This window comes from Lonchura striata, chromosome 25 (assembly GCF_050655825.1).
Source record: "Lonchura striata isolate lonStrDom1 chromosome 25, ASM5065582v1, whole genome shotgun sequence".
In the NCBI taxonomy this organism is placed as follows: domain Eukaryota; kingdom Metazoa; phylum Chordata; class Aves; order Passeriformes; family Estrildidae; genus Lonchura; species Lonchura striata.
In genome coordinates, this window is record NC_140727.1 from 1,633,102 (window position 1) to 1,652,838 (window position 19,737).

General features: G+C 55.0%; 2 protein-coding genes and 1 long non-coding RNA gene across 5 annotated transcripts; 2 read left to right on the plus strand and 1 right to left on the minus strand.

Moving 5' to 3' along the window:
• The first annotated feature begins 51 nt into the window (after positions 1-51).
• PRCC (proline rich mitotic checkpoint control factor) lies at positions 52-13,615 on the plus strand. The gene is made up of 7 exons (XM_021532185.4): positions 52-5,620; positions 7,554-7,601; positions 8,436-9,014; positions 10,458-10,553; positions 11,459-11,602; positions 11,898-11,963; positions 13,193-13,615. Exons 1-7 carry the CDS (start codon positions 5,180-5,182, stop codon positions 13,277-13,279), a joined length of 1,461 nt encoding a protein of 486 aa, XP_021387860.2. The 5' UTR covers positions 52-5,179; the 3' UTR covers positions 13,280-13,615.
• LOC146765363 (uncharacterized) lies at positions 9,021-10,042 on the plus strand. Its single transcript, XR_014950129.1, has 2 exons — positions 9,021-9,657; positions 9,766-10,042. It is a non-coding gene; the product is annotated as an uncharacterized LOC146765363 (long non-coding RNA).
• Positions 13,616-14,252: 637 nt separating the features above from the next.
• SH2D2A (SH2 domain containing 2A) lies at positions 14,253-18,446 on the minus strand. 3 transcript variants are annotated; one of them, XM_077789301.2, is made up of 7 exons: positions 18,297-18,446; positions 17,955-18,130; positions 17,737-17,826; positions 17,445-17,616; positions 17,108-17,251; positions 16,370-16,984; positions 14,253-15,645 (listed from the first exon to the last, which is right to left on the minus strand). In XM_077789301.2, exons 1-7 carry the CDS (start codon positions 18,444-18,446, stop codon positions 15,541-15,543), a joined length of 1,452 nt encoding a protein of 483 aa, XP_077645427.2. In that variant the 3' UTR covers positions 14,253-15,540. The 3 variants fall into 3 exon arrangements, with proteins under 3 accessions (XP_077645427.2, XP_085417141.1, XP_085417140.1); XM_085561015.1 differs by having other exon boundaries at positions 14,253-16,984; XM_085561014.1 differs by having other exon boundaries at positions 14,253-17,251.
• Between the last annotated feature and the right edge of the window lie 1,291 nt (positions 18,447-19,737).

Here is a 19,737-nt window from a genome sequence, read left to right on the forward strand (position 1 = left end):
CACCCCCCCAAACCACCCTTCCCCTTCCTCCTCCTCCTCCTCCTCCTCCTCCTCCTCCTCCTGCTGCTGCCGCTGCCGGTGGATGCGCTCGGCGCTCGGCAGCGCTGCCTGGGCGCGCACACGCGCCGCCCGCCCCCGGGGCCGCGCGCGCACCCGACCGCCCTAAAAAAAAAAAAATATATAATTAAAAAAACCACCCAAAAAACCCCCAAAATGTGCCCGGCTGCAGGTGGCCCTGGTGGGGGATGTGGGTGGGGATGGGCTGGGAGGAGGAATGGTGAGAATGGGGCGTTGGAGAGGGGAAAACGGGGGTAAAAAGAGAGGGAAAGGGGCGAAAAGGCATGCAGGAGTGTGAAACAGCAGCAAAAATGGTGTGGGGAGTATGTGGAGCGGTGCAAAAGTGTGATGTGAAAAACAGGGCATAACCAGTGTAAAAATCACCAAAATGGTGTAAAAACCATGTAAAGTAGTGCAAAAGTATGATGTGAAAAATAGGTGTAAAACAGTGAATAACCAGTGTAAAAATCACCAAAATGGTGTGGGAAATATGTAGAGCGGTGCAGAAGTGTAATGTGTAAAACAGGGCATAACCAGTGTAAAAATCACCAAAATGGTTTAAAAAACATGTAAAGCAGTGCAAAACTATGATGTGAAAAATAGGTGTAGAACTGTGCATAACCAGTGTAAAATAGCATCAAAACAGTGTAAAGAACAACGCAAAACAGTGCAAAAGTATAATGTGAAAAATAGGTGTAAAACAGGGCATAACCAGTGTAAAAATCACCAAAATGGTGTGAACAACATGTAAAGCAGTGCAAAACTATGATGTGAAAAATAGGTGTAAAACAGTGCACAACCAGTGTAAAACAGCACCAAAACAGTGTCAAAAGTGTGTAAAACAGTGCAAAACCATGATGTGAAAAACAGGTGTAAAACAGTGCATAACCAGAATAAAATAGCATCAAAACAGTGTAAAGAACAGTGCAAAACAGTGCAAAAGTATGATGTGAAAAATAGGTGTAAAACAGTGCATAACTAGTATAAAATAGCACCAAAACAGTGTAACAAACACAAAACAGTGTAAAACTGGCATAAAATCTTGTAAAACAGTGCAAAATTGGCATAAAGCTATGTAAAAGTGCAAAACAGTGCAAAACTATAATGTGAAACCACGAAAAACAGGTGTAAAACAGTGCATAGCCGGTGTAAAACAACACCAAAATGGTGCAAACCTCTGTAAAACAGTGCAAAACTGGCATAAAATCGTGTAAAACAGTGCAAAATTGGCATAAAATTGTGTGAAGCAGCGCAAAACTGGTTTTAAAAAAATGCAAAGCAGTGCAAAAGCCACGTGAGACAGTGCAAAACCAGTTTAAAGCTGTGTCAGATTTGGTGTAAGACAACATACATGGTGAAAGCATGTCAAGCAGTGCAAAATGTGCAAACCAGCCTAAAATGATGTAGCAGCATCCCTAAAAAAACCCCCACATCCCGGCTGCAGCTGAATAGGTGATAGAAGAGCTTTAGAAAAGAAAGAAAATGGTGATTGTGAGCATTTGGGTCCCCTCAGCCAAGCTGCCCCGTTCACCCCCAGCAGAAAAATGAATTTTTCCTTAGGAAGTGCAGAGCCCGGGCTGGAGCTGCTGGGATTGCTCAGGGCACATGAAAATCCCTGGAAAATCCCTGGGTGCGTTCATTTTGTTAGCTCAAGTAATATCTGGAAAATCTCTTATTTCACTTGGGGAGGAGGTTTGGGCCCTAGGCAGCCTCAGCGTGGGGTTCCAGGGTGACAAAGGGAGGTTTATTTTGATTTATTTAATTGATTTAGTCCTCACTTCGGACCAAACCTGGGTGCTGCTGTCCTCGTTGTGCCCAACCAAACCTGATCTTAAATGCAGATTAAATAATTTGTGAAGCCAGAACCTCCACCCTGACCTGGCACTCGGGGTTCCTGGGCTGGGCTCTTTTCTTTCCATCCCCCTGTGTTTTCCTTGGCTTAATTTCTCCTAAAAAACCTGCAAAGTAACACAAATAAATAATCCACGGGGTCAGGGCTGACAGCAGGATCCTACTGCTGTTCTGGGGGTGAGACCAGGCTCAAGGAATCTCCACCTGCTATGGAAAAATGGAAAAAGGCCGAGGGAAATAAGGATTCCTCCCTCTTTCTTCACAGCAGGAGCCAGATTTTATTTAAGCTTGGTCCCTCCTCTCCCTGCCTGAGTTCTTGCTGATTTTTCTTGGCACAGAATGAAGGCTGCCTGGTGTTAGAGCTTGGGGTGGTTGAACCCCTCTGTGCTTCTCAGGGAATCACCCGTTTCCCTTTCCTAAATCCTAAAAATTTAGGACACAGTGGAAGAAATCTGCCAGGAAGATCCCAACCAATCCCCCCAGCGTGAAAAAGGCCGATCACTTGGTTTTTAAAATGTGGAAGTTGAATAATAATAATCAAATGGTTGTAAAAATAGTAATGCAATTAGAGTGAAAAATGCCAATCACTTGGTTTTTAAAATTTGAAAGTTGAATAATAATAATAATAAAATGGTTGTAAAAATAGTAATACCATTAGAGTAATAAAATTTAGGGTGAGGACAATTACAAGACAACAAAAAGCAAAGAATTACAGATGTCTGGATGCTCTCAGGCACTAAGTCAGGAAAAGCATTCCTTGTGAACAAAGGAATAACCTTAAATGGCCTGTTGCATATTCATATATCTCATAAATTATGCATAAATTCCTTGCAAATTAAGAATTTTTCTGGTTTTTGTCAACTTCTTCACCTTAATCCTGGTGGTTCCATAAAGGTGGAAGAATGTTTGTCTTTTCTGATAAGGTGGCAGTAATTCTTTATGGGCCCCAAGTCACTGTGTGAAGAGTTTCTTGATTATCTCATCTCTTGCTTGAGCTAGTAAAAAAATTCTACAATTTCAACATTATGTTGTAACCTAAAACTGTATTTAACACACTACTTAAGAGAATTCATACAGTATCACTTTCTAACATCACACATATCATATTCATTGTAACATTTGCGAAAAGCCAATCATAAAATCTGCATTTTTCACACCCGGGATGATGTTTATGGTCACTTCCAGCCCAAATGATGATTCTGAGCACAAAGAGCGTTTGGCTGGGGAGGTGACAGCGACACTGGGCCTGATCCACAAAAATCCCCATCTTCATTTTGGGTTTCTGTGGGAATCCAGGAATTCCCTCTGGCTGCCTTGGGACCCTGGCAGGGCTCAGGAACCCCCTGGACAGAGTCCCCAGAGACACTGGCTGTGATCTCTGTCCATGGAAAAGAGTTTTCAATCTTACAGGATGAATTGCCAGCTCTGAGTGTTTGATATAAGCAATAATTAGTGTGGCATGGGTGCAAAAGTAAAATTTTAGGATTCTAGATGAGGGGTCCAAAGGGGACAAGCTGGAGGAAACTGGGTGTGCCTTGTCCTTTTTCTCCTTCTTCATGCCCTCCATGTCTCACTGTGGTGTTGGCATTTTTCTGTTGGTTCAGGCTGGGGACACACTGTCCAACGTAGGTGACAGATATTGGCACGTTCTTGTAAATCCAGCCCAGGGAGTTTCTGGTGTTTAATGTTTGTCACATCCCACTGAGGGCAGAGCCCCACACGCTGCCCTGCAGGACAGAGCTGGGCAGGGCAGCAGAACATGTGAGAGATAAACAGAATAAACAACCTTGGAACCAGCACAGGTGAATTATGACTTCTTCTTTGGCAGCGGGGCAGAAAGACAGAGACTTTTACAATCTCAGAATCATCAATACCACAGATTCCGACAGGTTTTTTTTTGCTTTGTAGAGTTTGGTGGAGTTTTGAAAGGAGAAGGCTTTGAGGAGAAGGCTTTTTGGGGTTCGGCCCCTGCAATTCGCTCTTCCAGTGGCCAACACTCGTGTGTGTCACAACAAAGACAAAAATCTTGCTGTTTCTGGTGGGAATGGAACCCACAGTCTCAGGGAAGGGGGTTCCTGGTACAGATGGGACTTTCTGGGAGCCACGGGGATGTTTCCTTCTCCTCGTTGTCCTCCTTGGCGTCCTTGTGCCGGGATTGCTTTGCCCTCGCAGGTCACCACCGTGTAAGGAGCAGAAGGGGGAATCGTAACTCGTGTGTCCCAGCTCCTGGAATCCTCCCGTGCCCGTCCCTCCGGCTCCCCAAGGCCTCAATGCCTATTTTTAATCCTGTATTTTTAACACTCCTCAGCCCTCCAGAACGGGCCAGGAGGGGTGGGACAGGGCTGGATTTCAAACAACACAGGGTTCAGGACTCGCTCCTCCTTTATCTCCATTTTGCTTTCATCACTTGTGCTGGCAGTTCACAGCAGCTCTGCAAATCGCTTCCCTGGCTGCTGGGGACCCAAATTTGAGCCCAGCTCGCTGCTTATTCAGGCCAGAACGAGCCAGAAGGAGGTCAAAGGCGTCAAACCAAAAAATCAGCAAAGTGCCGGAGGGACAAACCAGCTCCAGGCCAGGCCTCCTGCGTTCCACACCAGCAGGTTCTGCTGGAGCTCGCAGCGCTGATCCTCCCCAGACTATGCCAGGAGGAAAGGATGGAAGGCAAGGAGAGCCCCCGGACCGCCAGTCCGTGTCCCACTGACACCGCACTGCACCGGGGACTGCCAGCTCAGGGCTCTGTTTGGCAGTGAACCGAGTGGTCTGGAAGGGTTGGCTCGGCCCTTCTCCCTCCTCGTCCTCGTCTCCATCGCTGTTCCCATCCCCGTCCCCGCCCCGCTCCATCCCCAGGGCCCTTCCCGCATCCCCGCTGTGCCGAGGCCTTGTCCCGGTCCCGCCCGGAGGTGCCGCCGCGTGGCACCACAGACTACACTTCCCGTGGTGCCTCGCGGCGGGGCGCAGAGGGGAGGCGGGCACAGCGCCGCTCGCGGTGCACGCCGGGAGCTGTAGTCCTGCGCGGCTGCGGCGCGGACAGCGGGGCGCTGCCGGCGGCCATTACCGGGAGCGCGGAGCCGCCGCCGTCGCCTCGGCTCGCTCCGCGGCCCCGCCGCCGCACGGGGAGGGGCCGCCATGGCGGCGTAGCCTCGCCCCCGCCCGCCCCTTCTTCCCCGCTGCGGGCGCGGAAGGCGCGGCGGCGGTGCGGCCTAGTGCGGAGGGTGGATCCCCGGCCTCGCGTAGCGGCCGCTGCCCGCCAAGGGCCGCCCTCCCCGGGGCCATGTCCCTCGTGGCCTACGCCAGCAGCGAGGAGGACAGCGATGCGGAGGAGCCTGCGGGCGAGGAGGAGGAAGCCGCCGACTCTCCCCCAGCCGCAGACGAGCAGCCTTCATCCCGGGGGCTTTTCGCCGCGCTGCCCCCGCCCAGAGCCCCCGCCGTGCCCGCGTCGTTCCTGGCGGGCCCGCTGCCCACCGTGAGCGGCTTCGGCAGCGCCCCGCCGGGCCAGGCCAGGGCTGAGAGCCCCCCGGAGCCGGCTGCCAGCGGGGACGGGGCGGCGGAGTCCCCCCGGCCGAGGGGGCTGCTGCTGCCGCCCCCCAGGAACGCGGCTTCCCCCCGCAGCCCGCCCCCCGCTGCCTCCCCCGGGCCGGGCTTGGGCCTCCCCAAGCCAAAGAAGAGGACGGAGCCGGTGCGGATCGCGGCGCCCGAGCTGCGCAAGGGGGATGTGAGTATGGAGCAAACCCTCGAGGGGGAAACTTTCCCCCCCTGCGGGTCTCTTCCCTCGCTCTCCCGCACCGAGGTGCCGGGAGCTATTGTGTCATCCGCGGGGAGATTTGTCCTGGCTGCCTGCCCTAATGCTAAAGCGCTTTGCAGCATTACACTGATATAGAAACCTTATTTATAATCGTAATGCAGCCAAACCTAGATTATCTGCACCCTTCTTATTCCTGGAGTTAACGAGTTGATGATGTGGAGCTGCAGGGCATTGTAGCACAAAACCATCTTTTGTTTCCTGTGCAGGTGATAGATTTTTCAGTGAGTTTATTGCTTATTTGTCTAAAGGCTTCAGGTGTCTTTCAAACTTTTAGGTGACCATTTCCCTCTCATTTTGTGGGTTTTTTTGGTAATTCCTATGCCTTGCAGGGCTTGTGGACACAGACAACGACAGCAGGGCAAGGCAGGTCCCTTTCCGTCTGCTTTTTTAAGTCGTCATCCCCGCTGATGAGGTTTCATCCTCTCCCCACTGCTCATTTCCTTTGGGACAGCACTCTCACAGCATCATGGAATGGTTTGGGTTGGAAAGGACCTTAATGCCCATTTTGTTCCACCCCCTGCCATGGAGCAAACTTCCACTATCCCAGGTTGCTCCAAGCCCCATCCAGCCTGGCCTGGAACACTTCCAGGGATGGTGCAGCCAGAGCTCCTCTGGGCACTCTGTGCCAGGGCTTCCTCACCTTCACAGAACAATTTTTTCCCCAATCTAAACCAGCACCTGGAGTGGTTTGGGTTGGAAGAGACCTTTAAAACTCATCCTGTTCCCACAGGCAGGGACAGCTTCCACTAGACCAGGTTGGCCTGTTGCCATGTGCAGGTGATGGTTGTGTCACTGGTTTAGGTGTGACAGGAGAGCCTGTGGCTGTAGGAACAGCTGATCTGGAAGCTTGGGGTCATTTCCATGGGGACTCAAGGAAGGATTTATAAACGTTGTCCATTAATAGTGGCCTGGCAGCACTTTGGGAGAGCCCAGATGAAGTCAGTGCTGTGTCTGAGGAGGGTCACAGGAAGAGGAGGAGAGGGAGGACACAGGTTCCCCATCCCAGTAACCATCCCAGTCTGGCAAATTGCAGACCCAGAGCTCTGGAGGTTCAGCCTTTGGGACAGAGGGATGAGAGATCTCCCAGTCCCTCACAGCCACTTTTTGTTCAGCTCCTTGCAGCAGTGTGGGGGGATTCCAGACACCTGGAATGAGCAGGGATCTGTTCCTGCTTCAGCCCTCTCTGTGCTCTGCTGTGTGCACACAGTCTGCACATTCTCAGCGTCGAGCTAATGAATTTGGAAGGGACAAAAAGTACCTTAAACTGGAGCTGGTGTGAGCAGTTCCCACTTGGCATGTGGCTGACATCCTCAGTTGTTCCCTGTTTCTCCTTAAAATCCCTCCCACGGCTGCAGTTCATCCCCTGGAGATGCTCCAGGGCAGTTGCAGTGTCTGCTCTCTCCCAAACCAACACGTGGGTTTACAGTCACTCCCAACTATTTTATTTATGCACAATCCTTGTCTTTCCCTGGTTTATGGTTTGGGGGTAAGCTGGCACAAGCCCTCAATCCCTGTTGCCTGTTCCAAGTTCTCTGAGGAGCCATGAAATTATAAAGATACATTTTCTGATGCCAACCAGGCTTTCCACACAAGTTTTATCTGTATATTTAGCAATTTCAGCATTATTGGGAGCAATCCTCTGTATCCTTGCAGTGAACTTTGCATCCTTTGTGTGGTTTGTGCTTCCCCTCCAGTAACTCTGTTGTTGTCTGTCCCTCTGAAGAACTGTAGCTGTGCACCTGCACTTTTTCCCTCCCTTTGGGTTTATTTTCCTGGGATTTATTAACATGACTTTTTTAGTTTAGAGTCTCAAGTTGTGCTGAGCTCTGGTTTTCTCTCTCAGTCAGATTCAGAGGAAGATGAACCAGCAAAGAAAAAAAATACTCTTCAGGTAAATAACAAGAGCACTTGGTTAAACAATTTTCATGGGAAAAAGCGTTTGACTCTTGGGCTTGCACTTGTGTAAATCATCCACTCGGATCACCTCGTTGCTCTAGGGATATTCCTAAAATCCCTTTTTATTGCCCCCAGGAATAAAACATGGAAATAAATGGGTTTTTTTTTTGCCATTTTATTGCCCCCCAGGAATCAAACATAAAGATATTGCCCTACCTTTTACACCTTTCCTAAAACCCTATGATTTTAAGAATTCCCACCCTTTCTTTTGGACATTTACACCCATTTAAATCCTGGCTAAAAAGGCATTAATTTGGGAATTGGGCAGATATTTGCAACATTCACATTTCCCTTCAAAATCCCTCTGGCTTTTTGTGCAGTGTATTTGGAGTGGCCAAACAGCAAGAAACCCACAGGAAGTGTTAGAATTGGGGGAATAATTGTCAGAAAGTGAGGAAAACTGAATAATCTTTCTCTTTTCTCTGTGATCCATGTGTCCACACTGATCACCTTGTGTAAATCATCCACTCTGATCACCTGGTGGCTTTAAGGATATTCCTGAAATCCCAGTCCTTTCTTTTAGGCATTTTCATCAATTTAAATCCTGGTTAAAGAGGCATTAATTTGGGAATTGGGCAGATATTTGCAACATTCACATTTCCCTTCAAAACCCCTCTGGCTTTTTGTGCAGTGTATTTGGAGTGGCCAAACAGCAAGAAACCCACAGGAAGTGTTAGAATTGGGGCAATAATTGGCAGGAAGTGAGGAAAAATGAATAATCTTTCTCTTTTCTCTCTGTGACCCATTTGTCCTGCGTGGACATCCCCAGGGACGCAGCGAGGGCTCCGGCTTGTCCGCTCTGCTTCCTCAGCCCAAAAACATGACAGTGAAAGAGACCAACCGCTTACTCCTGCCCTACTCCTTCTCGAGGAAAGCAGGAGAAAACTCCTCCGACTCCAAGCCCGCCAAGGCCCCGAGCTCTTCCTCCAAAACCAAAGCCGTGCCCAAGCCGGCCGTGGCCACCACTCCGTCGCCGTCGGCCATCAAAGCGGCGGCCAAGAGCGCGGCGCTGCAGGTAACCAAGCAGATGACGCAGGAGGAGGAGGACAGCGACGAGGAGGTGCAGCCAGAGAACTACTTCTCCTTGTCCGACAGGAGCGAGCCCGGCGCCGCGGGCACCGAGCCCTACCCGTACCCGGGCACGGGCGGGTCGGAGGAGCCTCCTCCGGGCACGGAGCCGGAGCCGCAGTTCCAGGACGCGGCCGCCAACGCCCCGCTGGAGTTCAAGACCGGCGTGGGCTCCAGCGGAGTTCAGCACGGCTGGGCAGCCAAACCCGGCGAGGACTACGGCAGCCAGCCCTATGGCCAGTTCCCCCCTGGCTACGGCGAGCCGGGGGGCTACTACCAGGTGGGGTGAAGGGAGGGGCTCAAGTTGGTTACTGGCTGCTCCTGGAATGCAGCCTTGGTGAGGTGCATGGGGCACGGAGCAGGGAATGCAGCCTGTGTGAGGTGCCTGGGGCACGGGGGAGGGAATCCAGCCTGTGTGAGGTACCTGGGGCACAGAGCAGGGAATCCAGCTGTGTGAGGTACCTGGGCAGGGAATCCAGCCTGTGTGAGGTGCCTGGGACATGACACAGGGAATCCAGCCTCTGTGAGGTACCTGGGCAGGGAATGCAGCCTGTGTGAGGTGCCTGGGACACGGGGCAGGGAATCCAGCCTGTGTGAGGTGCCTGGGACACGGGGCAGGGAATCCAGCCTGTGTGAGGTACCTGGGCAGGGAATCCGGCTGTGTGAGGTACCTGGGACACGGGGCAGGGAATCCAGCCTGTGTGAGATACCTGGGCAGGGAATCCGGCTGTGTGAGGTACCTGGGACACGGGGCAGGGAATCCAGCCTGTGTGAGGTGCCTGGGACACGGGGCAGGGAATCCAGCCTGTGTGAGGTACCTGGGGCACAGGGCAGGGAATCCAGCCTGTGTGAGGTACCTGGGGCACAGAGCAGGGAATGCAGCCTGTGTGAGGTACCTGGGCAGGGAATCCAGCCTGTGTGAGGTACCTGGACATGGGACAGGGAATGCAGCCTGTGTGAGATACCTGGCCAGGGAATGCAGCCTGTGTGAGGTACCTGGGACATGGGGCAGGGAATGCAGCCTGTGTGAGGTGCCTAGGGCACAGAGCAGGGAATCCAGCCTGTGTGAGGAACACAGGGCAGGGAATCCAGCCCGAGCTATCTGGCACAGGGAGCCGCAGTACCAGGCACAAGGGGATTCCTGCAGCGTGAGAGCTGCAGATGTTCTTTGCTGGACAGATGTTTGACAGCTGCACTGCTGTGGAAATGCCCTGGATGTGAGGGTACAAAGTCAGGGCTCACTGGAGCTGGTGTCTGAGCCCTGGTTGTTTCTAATAATTCTAATAAATACAATTCTAATACATAAAATTCTGATTAATAGAATTCTAATAAATAGAATTCCAGACTGGTTTGGGTTGGAAGGGACCTTAAAGCCCATCCGGTCCCAGCCCTGCCATGGGCAGGGACACCTTCCACTATCCCAGGTTGCTCCAAGCCCTGTCCAAACCTGTCTTTGGACAGTTCCAGGGATGGGGCAGCCACAACTTCTCTGGGCAACCTGTGCCAGGGCCTCACTGCCCTCACAGGGAAGAGTTCCTGCCCAATATCCCACCAATCCCTGCCCTCTGGAAACCAGTCCCCCTTGTCCTGTCACTCCAGACCCTGGTGAAAAGCCCCTCAGAGTTCCCTGGTTTGTCCCTCTGATGGAGTGAGCCCACGGGGCAGTCTGTGGTGCCACTCCAGGAGTGCTCTGGTGCCAAACTGGTTTCCTTTTCCCTGCCAGGATTACTACAGCAGCGGGTACTACCCGGAGGTGGAACCAGCCCAGGCCTCGCCGCAGGAGAGCAGCACCGACTCCTCCTTCATCGACGACGAAGCGGTTGGCACTTGGTTTTCTGTCCCCCTGTGGAGCTGGGCTTTGAGCTCTGCCAGAACATGGGACCCCCTTGGGCAGCCACGCTCCTGCCCCCCAGCACAGCCTGGGTTTCCAGGGGCTTGGGCTGGGTGGTTTTTCTGGGGGGGCCTCGTGCTGTGTTGTGGACACGTGTGAGGTCCTTCCCACAGTCTGCTCCAGCTGGGTCTGCAGGCCTGATGAGGACACGACAGAATCAATTGTTGAGGTTGGAAAAGGCCTCCAAAACCATCACCCAGCACTGCCAAGGCCACCACTAAACCACGTCCCCAAGTGCCACGTCCACCTGGCTTTTAAATCCTTCTGGGGGTGGGGACTTCACCACAGTGCTGGCAGCTTGTGCCAGGGCTGGACGACCCTCTGGGTGTAGGAATTTTCCCTATATCCAACCTCATCTTCCCCTGGCACAACCTGAGGCCATTTTCTCTTGTCCTGTCCCGTGTTCCCTAGGAGCAGAGTTCACTGGCTGTCCCCTCCTGTCAGGAGCTCTGCAGAGCCACAAGGTCCCCCCTGAGCCTCCTTTGCTCCAGGCTGAGCTCCCTCAGACTCCCCTGGTGCTCCAGCCCTTTCCCCAGCTTGGTTTGCTTCTCTGGACATGCTCCAGCTCCTCAATCTCTTTGGGGCATGAAGGGCCCCAAACTGACCCTGGGATTGGAGGTTTGTGCCAGCACAGGGGATGGGCACTGCCTGGAAGCAGGAATAAATGCTGTTTTCTGCATAGGAAAACAAAATTACTAACTTCCTGCTAAAGCTTCAATGTACAACAAGCTGAAATTCTCCCAAAGATCAAAACCCTGGCTGGAAAATTGTTTGCTGTGCCTCGTGTCAGGTCAGTGCTGGGTGTAATTCCAGCTCTTCTGTTCCTCCTGCAGTTCAAGCGTCTGCAGGGTAAGCGGAATCGTGGCAGGGAAGAGATCAACTTCGTGGACATCAAAGGTGACGACCAGCTGAGTGGGGCCCAGCAGTGGCTGACCAAGTCCTTGACAGAGGAGAAGACCATGAAGTCATTCAGCAAGGTGGGTGGAGGGCGAGGGCAGTGGTTGGAACCCAAATCAGCCCCAGCTGGAGCTCCGTGGGTGCTGGGCAGTCACCAGGGAGGGTAAATAATGACATGTGAGGGACCAGTAGAGTTTCTCAGAACACTTTGTGTGGGTGGGGAGGGCCAGCCAGGAAGTGCTTCAGCCCAAGGAATCTGCACTTTAATAGGGAACAAATGCTGCTTGGGATGGCTGTGTGCAGGCCTTTGTCTTGGTTTGCTGTCCAGGGAAGCACCTCTCCAGGCTGAACACTTCACCTCTTTCTGCTTTCCAGAAAAAAGGAGATCAGCCCACAGGTCAGCAGAGGAGAAAACACCAGATCACCTACCTGATCCATCAGGTGAGTGGCCTCCCTGTGTGTGTGAGGCAGAATTGCAGGGCAACACAAGGCTGGGCTGCTGGGGACCAGCTGAGAACCCCCAGAGTCCTGGTGAGACCCAGAGGTGAAGCCTGGCCCTGAGGGTGTCCCAGTCCTGAGCTTTCAGCTTTGCTTTGCCCTTCCTGCACCTTCTGGGGCCTCTGTCCTGGATTCTGCCCCGGGCTTGGCTGCAGAGCCCGTCCCCACGAGAAGCTGCTTTTCAGCATGAATGAAATGCTTGTGCATCCCAATTAATGCAGGCCTCTGTCAGGATGATTGTGCAAACCCCTGTAACGAGGCTTCTGGCTGAAGGGCTCCCTAATCCACATGAGCAGGGCCAGAGGAGGCTGGAATGCTGCTGAGTCACTGAAACACAGAGGCTAACTGTCAGAATCTGAGGTATTGATGATTCTGAGATTGTAGAAAGTCTCTGTCTTTCATCCCCATTGCTAAAGAAGAAGTCATAATTAATCTGTGCTGGTTTCCAGGTTGTTTATTCTGTTTATCTCTAACATGTTCTGCTGCCCTGCCCAGCTCTGTCCTGCAGGGCAGCGTGTGGGGCTCTGCCCTCAGTGGGCTGTTACAAACATTAAATACCACAAACTACCTGTGCTGTATTTACAATAATGTGCCAAAATCTATCAGCGACATTGAACACTGTGTCCCCAGCCTAAACCCAGTCCCCATTTTATGGTATATAATATTACAAACATTATACCCCGGAAACTACCTATGGTATATTTACAATAATGTGCCAATGTAACACCCCTCAGTGGGATGTGACAAACATTCAATACCAGAAACTCCCTGGGCTGGATTTACAATAACGTGCCAATATCTGTCACCTACGTTGGACAGTGTGTCCCCAGCCTGAACCAACAGAAAAATGCCAACACCACAGTGAGACATGGAGGGCATGAAGAAGGAGAAAAAGGACAAGGCACACTCAATTTCCTCCATCTTGTCCCCTTTGGACCCCTAATCTAGAATCCTAAAATTTTATTTTGCACCCATGCCACACTTAATTATTACTTCTATCAAACACTGAGAGCTGGTAATTCATCCTGTGAGACTGAAAACTCTTTTCCATGGACAGAGATCACAGCCAGTGTCTCTGGGGGCTCTGTCCAGGGGGTTCCTGAGCCCTGCCAGGGCAGCCAAAGGGAAGCTCTGGGTTCCCACAGCTAACAGCATGCTCTCCATCTCTGCAGGCCAAGGAGAGGGAACTGGAACTGAAAAACACATGGTCTGAAAACAAACTCAGCAGACGGCAGACTCAAGCCAAGTACGGGTTCTGACACATCTGTCCTGCTTTTTTGGCTGGCGTCCCGGGTGACCTGCCCTGGCTGGGCTCTGCTGGCCTCTGGGAGATCAGCCAGCCCCAGGATGGGCTGGGAGGACACGGCACTCCCTGGCCTGCCAGGAAGAAGGGTCATTGCAAGCAGGTCCTGAAACTCCACCTGTAATCCTTCCCCTCCCTCCTCGTCAACCATAAAGTGGAAGGTTCCCATCAGCCAAGGAGGCGCCGCGGGGAACGTGCTGGGTGTGAGGCTGCAGCTCCTGTCCTGAGGGAACAGGCTGTGCCTCCTGCCACCAGACCCTTCAGCAGAGGCTCAATAAACTCCCAGTTCCCACTTCGCTCCTCTCTTGGACTTGCTGTGCGTTGAGAGTGTCGTTTTCCTTTCTAAAACAACGGTGAGTTCCAAGAGCAAGCCTGGCTTTGGAATTTCTATTTTGTCCTTACCTTTAAGATGTCCTCACAGCTGTTTTCCTCGTGTCCAGGCTGCCCCAGCACCCCTCTCATGCCAACGAATTTGAATAATTTTGATATCCTGGTTTTTAAGTGGCTGTTTTTGCTCTGGGCTCCACAGGCTGAGCCTCGCTGAGGGTGAGGTCAGAGCCTGTGCCACCACACGTGGAGGGGAGGTTCTCCTGCCCGGCATACTCGGGGCTTTGGGTTACCCTGAGCCATGCATGTATATTGTCCTTCCTTTTTCCTCCTCTTTCCTTCTCCCCCATCCCAAGGCCTTCTGTCCTGCCCCAGGCTGTTCTCACTCATCAGGCCGAGTATCCCAGTGTGGCTGGCTGGGGCTGAGCTCTGCAGTTTCCTCTGGGCAGACACAGAGCAGAGCTGCCAACTGTAATTTCTTTTTCCCAGCTTGTTTGTATCAATTCTGTTTCAATTAAGTGTTGACTTTACCCTCCTGGCTGGGAAGAGGAGACTGCCCAGCCCTAATTTCTTCAAATCAAACCGTTTTTTTTTTTAATTTAAGGAATTCTGTCGAGGTGATGTGACTGCAAATCCTGTGCAGCTCTGCTGGCCCAATCCATGGATCCAAATCCGTGGCATCATGTTGTTGTTCACCAAAGCATGTGATGCTGCAGGGAGCAGAGAGCTGGCCTGGTTATTTAATTTATATTCCCACCACTCTGGGTTTTATTCGTTGTACCACAGCTCAAATGGCCAATATTTGTTATTCTGGTAAGAAGAACTCCCAAGAGGTGTTTTTTCTCCCGTGTTACCTCTTAAAAACAGGCAAACCCCCATGAAGTCTTTTCTTAGAGCATTTTAAACTAATCTCATTTTTAGTTTAGCTCCCTGTATGTTTAGTACTTTGCAGAGCCTGTTTTGAGTATTTGAATGATCAGAATAAAAGTTACTGTTGAGTAATTTATTCATATCTTGTATGTACAGTGAAATCCTCCCAGAAGAGATTTGATAAAGGAATATACTTCTAAATGAACCCACCCAGCCCCGTTTCCACCCCGTGGGGCTCGGATCCTCATCCAGGTACCCTCTTGGCCCGGGAGTTTGCAGTGTGGAGCACAGCCTGTGTGGGGGCTGGAGCTCCCAGGTTCCCCTTTCCATTTCTCACTGGGATAAAGGCTTGGGTTTAGCACCAAGGGAAGTTCCAAAGGCTCGTGTTCTGCTTTCAACCCTCTAAGAGCAACAAAATTCAGGTTTGTGAATGGTCAGAAGTGAATATTCCCAGAGATAAAACACCTACAGTCCCCCAACCCTCCTTTTCCCTCCAAGGATGGCTTTGGCCATCCTGGCTCCTTGTGTTGAGCTGGGAGCACCACTGGCACTGCCAGGTCCACTGTGGCTTGCCAGGCTTTGTGCCCCACGGGACAGCCCTGGGGCAGTGGTGCCACCCCAAATTTTGTGCCTGAGGAAGCAGGAGGGCTTGGAGTGTTGGCTGCAGGCTGGGGAGGTTCAGTGCAGCATCACTCCAGTTTCTGGCCAATTTGATACCAAACTGCATGCACCAACGATGCCAAACCCATCCCTGTTTTTCCTCTAACAGCCCTTTTTGTCATTTTATTAACAGATAAATGTGGAATGTGTTCATGGGTGAGGTAACCCTGCTCGCCCTGCGCCATCCCACGGGGTTGGGAAGCTGGAAAATCTCCCCATGGAGCAGATTGGCATCACCAGCTGGGGCCACCAGCAGCCTTGGACCTCTCCTGCCAGGGCCAAGGGCTTTGCAGTGAGCTGGAGGCTGAGGTTCCTCCTGCCTGGGAGCCGGGTGCTGTCTGAGCCCAGCTGTGCAGTGGCTCAGGGGCAGTGCCCGGGCAGCTGCTCGTACACGTTCTCAGCCACGTCCCTGGCGGTGCTGCTGTACACGGGATCATCCAGCTCCAGCTCAGGGCTCACAGCAGCCTGGGGCATTCCCAGGGATGGGTGGATTTGAGAGCCAGGAAACAGCACAAGGTTGGTCTTTCACCCTCCCAGCCCTTGGCTTTGCTCGGGACAGGGACAGGGACCCGGATTTTGCAAGGGCCTGGAGTGACAGGACAGGGGGAATGGCTTCCCAGTGCCAGAGGGTCGGGATTGGGGGAGATATTGGGAAGGAATGGCCTCCCACTGCCATAGGGCAGAGATCAGTGGGATTTTGGGAAGGAATGGCTTCCCACTGCCAAAGGGTCGGGATGGGTGGGATTTTGGGAAGGAATGGCCTCCCACTGCCAGAGGGCAGGGATGGATGGGATTTTGGGAAGGAATGGCTTCCCAGTGCCATAGGGCAAGGATGGATGGGATTTTGGGAAGGAATGGCCTCCCACTGCCAGAGGGCAGGGATCAGTGGGATTTTGGGAAGGAATTCTTCCCTGTGAGGGTGGGGAGGCCCTGGCACAAGTTGCCCAGAGAAGCTGTGGCTGCCCCATCCCTGGAAGTGTTCCAGGTCAGGTTGGACAGGGCTGGGAGCATCATGGAAGGTGTCGCTGCCCCTGGCAGAGGGTGGAATGGGATGGGCCATTTCCATCCCAAACCATTCCAGGTTCCCTGTGCTCCTGGCGTGGAGCAAACCCTGATCCCTCAGCCTCCTGGAGCCTTTCCCTCGGTTTGGGGCTGAGCTCCAGAGCAATGACCTGCCTCGGGGACCCACCTGTGTGCCCGTGCTGGAAGCTCCTGCGCCCTTCCTCTCCCTGCTGGGAGCCGCTGCCAGCTGCCTCCTCTCGCCGTCCTGGCTGGAAACGCTGCGGAAGAGCCGGCGGTGGGGCCAGGCTTTGGGGGGCAGCGTGGAGAAGGCGTTTTGGGGTGCCCTGGGGAGCCGAGCAGGCGCATCCTGCCGGGCCAGCCCCACCTCGGAGTAGATGTTCTCCTCGGGGCCGGTGCGGGGGCTCCAGCCGCGGGCCATGGCGTAGAAGGGGATGGGACCCTCGGGGCTGGAATCCTCGGGGATGGGTCCCTTGGGGATGGGACCCTCGGGGATGGGACCCTCGGGGATGGGTCCCTCGGGGATGGGACCCTCGGGGCTGGGTTCCTGGGGCTTGGGGGGGCTGGGGGCGATCTCCTCCTCGCGGGGCTCGGCGTAGATGTGGAAGCACATGAGCTGCTGGTACTTGGCCTCGTGGGGCTCGGGGCGGGCGGGTTCTTTGTGCACCTGGGCATAGGAAGGCTCGGGTGCTGCTGCCGCGCTGCCGGAGGGGCTGCGCAGCCCCCGAGCCCACCCCCGGGAGCCGGTCTTGGCCGGGAGCGATGGCGGCGGAGCACCGGGAGCCTGGGGGAGAGATGGGGCAGGACAGAGGTGAGGGCTGGGAGTGGGTGTCACTGCATCTCCCCGCCTCCACGGGAGGGTGCCTCCTGTTTTTGGGAAGCGCCTCCATCCCCTCTGCCCTGTTACCTCCCTGGCGGAGCTGCCCTCGGCCCTGGCGGACTCCAGGCACACGGAGCGGTGCTCTGGGAGCTTCGCTGGGGCTTGGCTCGGTGGGGAACGTGCAGCATCGCTGCCAGCCGGGGGCTGTGTCCGCCCTGGGGGCTTCTCCTTCTGCAGGGAGAGCAGAGAGATGCGGGATGGGTGCGTGGGCAGCGCACACCCAGCCGGGCGCTGGCTCCTTGCTCCGCTAGCCACGGTGCTTCCGACGTGATGCTTGGACTCCTCTTGGCTGTTTGGGCAAATCCCCCGGTCCGTGCAGCCGGAATGGGGCTCAGGGGGCTCTGGGGGCTCTCCCGGGACTCACCCGTCCGCAGGGCAGGGGCACGGTGAGGAACTCGTGGTACGGCGTCACCGGGGCCGTGGCGTGGTGCTGCAGCAGCCCGGCCAGCTCGGCGTGGGCGCTGCGCTCCCCCAGGATCACGTAGCGCCCGTCCGGCAGCTGGTCCAGCACGAAGTGCCGGCAGCGCTCCCTGCCCCTGCCGGGAGAAGGGCTGGCACGGCACGGCACGGCACGGCACGGCATGGCACGGCATGGCATGGCACGGGAGGGGACTGAGCTCCTCGGCCGCTGCCTCGGGCAGGGCTGGGCCCCTCACCTGTAGGAGAGGACGAAGCCCACGGTGCTCTCGCTGAAGCGGACCAGGAAACAGCCCAGGGGCTGATCCTGCAGCAGCTCCTCTGCCTCCCTGCGGGAAGGGACACCGAGCCCTTCAAGCTCACCCCCTTGGGGTGATCCGGGAGTCCAGCTCCCTGTTTAGGAGCCCAGGGCTGGGGACACCGGCCCTGCTCCCCGCCCTGGCCTCCCCTGGCTCACCTGCGGCTGATGAAGCCGTGGAACCACGGGGGGAACTCCCCCTCGGGCCCCAACCTCTGGGCTTGTGTCTGCTCAAACCACAGCCTGGTGAGGGCACGCAGGGCCTCCTGCTCCAGCCACGGCTCCCCGGCAGCCGGGGGCTGGGCTGCTGGAGGTGCCCAGAAGCCTGGAGACACCTGCAGGGAAGGGAACAGCCCCGGGAGCTCAGGTGAGGATGTTCTGCTCCCAGTGCAGCCCGTGAGGACATGGCCCCAAGGGTGTGGGGTGGTGAGCTGGGCTCGTGTCCCCCTCGTGTCCCCCCTGATGTCCCCCTCGTGACCCCCTCGTGTCCCCCTGTCCTACCTTGCCATGCCTGCTGTGGTGTCCCGGCGCCTGCTCTGCCCCCTGGGGCTGGCTGGGGGTTCTGTTGGGTGCTGCCTCGGCTCTGGCTGTGCTGTCCTCACCAAAGGGCTTGAAGGTGATGAAGAGGGGACGGTCACGGTCGTCATCCATGGAGTGCCCTGTCACAGGGAGTGGGGAGGAAAAGGCTCAGGGCAGGGGGGGCTCCTTTGAGGGGAGCACTGGCGAGTCTGGGGGCTCCAAGACACCCCCGCCGGCCCTGCACCAACAACCTGGGGAAGCTTCACCTTCACCTTGTGCTCCCCAGGCTCAGCACCCCGATTCTCCCCAGGGAGAGAATTCTCCCTGTGCCTGCATGATGGGGAGGGACCTGGGGACCCCAAAAGAGAAAAGCCCTGGGGACAGAGATGTAGGTGGGGAGGAGCTGAGGACAGAGCCTGTGAATGCTCCAGCCCCTCTGAAGTCCCCAGCGTGTCAGGCCAGCCCTGGGTAGGGGAGGGAGAGGCTGAGCAGCTCCCGAGGGACCTTGAGCTTGACCCTGAGCTGCCAACACCCAGCAAAACAACGCTAATCCCCAGCAGAAGCGTGAGGGGGTGGGAAATGCTGGGGCTGGTTGGATCTGGGAGGCAAAGCTGAGTCAGGGGAGTGGGTCGAGGCTTGTCTGAGAACGAGGGGATCCAGCAAAGGCACCCCAGCTCCACCTTTAACCCAGGGCCGTGCCCAGCCCGGCCCTGCAGGCAGCGGGAGGTGAGGTGACAAAGACAAACAAAACATCCCAAACTGCTGTGACCCAGCTCGGGGAGTGCTGCCGAGGAGAATTCGGGTCAGCTCCTGCCCGGGCACGCCAGGCTGTGGGGACAATGCCAGTCCTGAGCTCGCCGTGCATCCCCCAGCTGGGTGGGGGTGCTGGGCAGGGGTCTGGGCTCAGCCCCGCTCCCCATCCCAGGTGGGGCAGCTCAGGGGGATTTGCTGCCGGGGGCAGGATGTGCCTCTGAAACCCTGCGCTCCTGAGCCTGGAACGAGTCAGCTCAGTGCTGAAACGGGCTGAAAGCTTCGCTCCCTGAGACATTTCCGGGCTGAACTTCCCCCTTTGGAGAGGGGAAGGGCTGCTGTGGGCAGGGGACCCCAAACCTTCTCTTTTCACCCCATTATCGTGCCTGTTGTCCTGCCTTTGGGCAGGGGGAGCATCCCTGCTCAGGGTTTGCTCCTTGGCCTCGCTGCAAACCCAACCCCAGCCCCAGCTCAGGCTCCTACCTCTGCTCGGCCCCGCGGGGCTCTGGGTGTCCGTGGCTGGTGATGCAGGGGCAGGGGACGGGCAGGGGACGGGCAGGGGACGGGCAGGGGACACGCAGGGGACACGCAGGGTGAGGCAGCACCTCTGCCCTGCTGTGCTCTGCCTCTGCTGCCCGCCACAGGAAGGAAGCAGCGACCAAAGCTGCGAGAG